General features: G+C 36.9%; 2 protein-coding genes across 2 annotated transcripts in view; both read left to right on the top strand.

Annotated features, from left to right (window-relative positions):
* Nucleotides 1-164, top strand: part of LOC110415793 (uncharacterized) — a 1,279-nt gene extending 1,115 nt beyond the window's left edge. The window contains exon 3 of the mRNA XM_021427515.1: nt 1-164. This exon is cut by the window's left edge and continues 34 nt beyond it. Within this exon, the coding sequence (XP_021283190.1) occupies nt 1-164 (164 nt within the window).
* Nucleotides 165-1,661: 1,497 nt separating this feature from the next.
* Nucleotides 1,662-2,957, top strand: LOC110415752 (uncharacterized). Its single transcript, XM_021427456.1, is given in 3 exon segments — nt 1,662-1,910; nt 2,050-2,436; nt 2,760-2,957. Coding segments are annotated over 3 exon segments (834 nt in total).
* The last annotated feature ends 909 nt before the right edge of the window (nt 2,958-3,866 follow it).

Raw genomic sequence — 3,866 nt, 5'->3', positions numbered from 1 at the left:
TGAGAATCGTTGACACATGCGGCATTGGAGGCCTGCTGTTAGACCTCGAAACTGCGTTTAAACCGCTTGACACCAGTGGGAACGGCATCAAACTGGGGCACCTTACTGTGGACTATAAGATTGTGGATTGTGACGACGATGTAGTGCTTGTCTACTCACAGTAACTTTGAAGTTACAAAGTTAGACTTCCCACTTTTTTCATGAATAAATCTGTAATAAGAACCACTGTGTAATACCATGGTACTAGGATGGTAATCTTTAGTGTTTGGAATATGACATCAAAAAGTGGGATTCTGTATGCTAAACTTTCTATGAAGGAAATTTTAATAATGTTATTATATGCTTGAAGAGGTAAAAAGGTGATTCATAGCTTGAGATGTCTAATTTTATCAACAAAAAAAGACAAATATATTATTGCAATATATGTGGATTGTTTGGTTTTCATGGAGGAGAATTCCTGTGAACTTCAATTTATGTGGTTTTCTTTGTTGATTTTCCTTGACTTTAGTTGCAGCTTTTAAGTAATGTTTTGTAAAACAAGTTTGTGTGTGAAAGTGATCATCTTCTCTAATGTCCAGTACTTGATTTTCTTGATATCGCTGATTTCTTTCTTAAAACTCTCTTTATTTCATTTTAATCATCACCAAAGTACGTTTCTTAACATTATTCTTAGTAGATAGGGAATAAGAGAAATAGTTGATAATTAATAGTATTATGGGAATTGAAAAATGATAAAAAAAATTAAAATTTGTTAAGTACATATTAGAAAAATAAGAAAATATATCATTTTAGTAATTATTTTAAATTTTAGATATCTTTAATATAATATAATAATTAATTATATTATCAGTATTATTATTATAAAATTACAACATCTATAAAAATTTGAAACCTAAAATCCTTAGTTTGGTGACTTAACCTTAAAGCCGCCCTAATTGCCTAATATTTATCTCATGGATCATACGCAAGTCCAATGATTTAGGCTAGAGCAGGCCTGCACCAGTAAATGTAAAAAGTATGAAGAGATTGCTATTATTGTTATGACCAATCAATGACGAAAACAAGACAAATATTATTGGCAAATAATGCTAAAAAGAGACGATGACAATTATAGGTTCTCGAGAAAGTTAATGATTTTGCATTGTGTTTATCTGAGAGACTTACTTGGCCTCAAGTCACTGTAGTACTGAATTATTAACAAAATGATAAGAATGTATAATTCTATTATTAAGAGAATGAAAATTGATATGAAAGTAAAAGAAAATAATAAAGCAATGGTGGTTTTTGTGTTGAAGAGGAGCAGAAGAAAAAAAAAACAAAGCAACAGATAGAGAAAGTTGCTTCATTAGTTAGTAAACTTAACACTTGTTTACAAAAAGGACAAGTGTTGCCAACCTTAATATGCATAAAGACACCTCATGACAATGGGTATAATTTACCTAATAATCAGTACAACAAAGTAAAATGTATAGTAAGACAAAAGATAGCGTGAATGCATGCTCAGTCAATGCATGCTTTATCTCTAACAAAAATCACATGGTTTAATCTTTACACGTAGGGTGAACAAATGAAGTCTATAATTGTTTTAGGGAACCTTTCCTATAAATTGGAGTACATCCTGGAAACGATTTCAAGCAAACCAATTGAGTATTTCACACAAAATGAAGAGACTAAGCTTAAGCTTTCTGTTCTTGGCCTGCCTGGTGGCTTTTGTCGCTGCCCAAAGTGCTTCTGATGTCATAGCTTAGTAGGCTGACTACAAAACTACGGAAAATGGCTGGACAGTACCTTTTTTTTGCGCCATAGTGGATGGTGATAAGCCCTTGGAATGGTGCAGCAAACATGGATGGACCGCCTTCTGTGGACCGAATGGTCCTCAAGGGGTAGATTCTGGTGGCAAGTGCTTAAAAGTAAGGACTTAAGCTTTGTTTCCTTGATAATGTAGTTATTTATCTTTTCCTATTTGTCTTTTGTCTTCTATAAGAAAGCTCGTGTCTTCATTAAAATTTTTGACCAAAACATATAATTTATTCTCGTGCGTTCGTGAAGGTGACAAACACTGCTACTGGAGCTTATGAAACGGTGAGAATCGTCGATACCTGCGACGCTGGAGGCCTAGTGTTGGACCTCGAGACTGCGTTTAAACCCATTGACACTGATGGAAACGGCTATCAAGACGGCCACCTTATTGTGGACTATGAATTTGTGGACTGTGAATTTGCGGACAATAATGCAGATGACCACGTCACAGATGCTAACAATGTTAGGCCTTATTGGGCTGACTACAATGCTACGAATAATGGCTGGGTCATACCTCCTTTTTGCGCCGGAGTGGATGGTGCTAAGCCCTTGGAATGGCACAGCAAATATGGATGGACCGGCTTCTGTGGACCAGTTGGTCCTACGGGGGTAGATGCTTGTGGCAAGTGCTTAAAGGTGAGCAACTTTTCTACCTCTCAGTAATTTTCATCTCCATATATTGAATACATCTATTGAATAGTACTGAAGGAAAATTAGAGACTTCGCCTAAGAAATGCTCGTTCAATACATCAAAATTATGAGCTATAAACATAATTTATTCTCACCTACATGCAGGATCGGATGGCAGTTAGGTTCAAAGGGGCCATGGCTCCCTCAAAGGTTCTCAAATTCTTTCATTTTGATCGGGCAAATTATGGCCATAACGTGTTAAAATTCTGAGTTGTATATTATTTTCATGCATGGTTTAATCAATCTTGGCTCCGCCACTGTACTTGCAGATAACTAACACTGAAACTAAGGACGAGGAAACAGTGAGAATCGTTGACACATGCGGCATTGGAGGCCTGGTGTTAGACCTCGAAATTGCGTTTAAACCGCTTGAGACCAGTGGTAACGGCATCAAACTGGGGCACCTTACTGTGGACTATAAGATTGTGAATTGTGACAACGATGCAGTGCTTGTCTACTCGCAGTAACTTTGAAGTTACAACGATGCAGTGAATTGTGACTTCCCACTTTTTTCATGAATAAATCTGTAATAAGAACCATTATGTAATACCATGTTACTAGGATGGTAATCTTTGGTGCTTGGAAAATGACATCACAAAGTAGGATTCTGTACGCTATACTTTCTGTGAAGGAAATTTTAATAATGTTATTATATGTTGATAGAGGTAAGAAGCTGATTCATAGCTTGAGATGTTGTCTGATTTTCTCAACAAAAAATGACAAACATATTAGAGGAAATTGTAGGAATTAATGCCCCTTGGAGGCAGTCAGATTTGGGGAAGAATGGTCACCTCCGGCTACAACTTTCCCATTGTGCTGGAGAATGATTTCACCTTTGGATTGTCTAGAAATTTAGACAATCCAGCTCTTAAAAGGGAGTTCTCAAACTACCGGGAAGTGAGACTTTTGAGGAGCAACCAAAAAGCCAGAAAAAAAAAACCTACAGAAAGGAGAGCAACCACAAAAGCCAAAAATCCTTAGACTAGCAGCCACACTTACAATCCACAATAAAAAAAATAAAAAAATCCAAAAAAATAAAAAAAAAATGCTATTGGTGAAGCAAAGTGATTTTTTTGAAAGGGGTAAACTTTGATTTTAGGAGGGGATTTTTGGTTTGGGTGACCGGTGAATCAAAAGAGAGAGCTAGGTTTTGTTAGGTAAAAGGGGAAAAAGGTAAGAAAGGTTTGGGGGTTTTAGTGCCACTGGTTGGTGAAAGGAAAGGAGGGAGCTTTGAGTGCCGCCGGTCAGCGTGGAGAGAGATAGAGAGAGACCGACGAAGGGAGAGAAAAATGCGGGCCGATGAAGGGAGATAAGAAAAGAGGCCAATGAAGAGAGAGAGACTGGTGAAGGAAGAGGAAAGAAAGGACCGGTGAGTG

This window comes from Theobroma umbraticum, unplaced genomic scaffold (genome assembly GCF_002168275.2).
Source record: "Theobroma umbraticum cultivar Fairchild unplaced genomic scaffold, ASM216827v3 scaffold_147.0, whole genome shotgun sequence".
In the NCBI taxonomy this organism is placed as follows: domain Eukaryota; kingdom Viridiplantae; phylum Streptophyta; class Magnoliopsida; order Malvales; family Malvaceae; genus Theobroma; species Theobroma umbraticum.
Note: the sequence above shows the minus strand (reverse complement) of the source record. Positions and strands in the feature narration are given on the sequence as shown.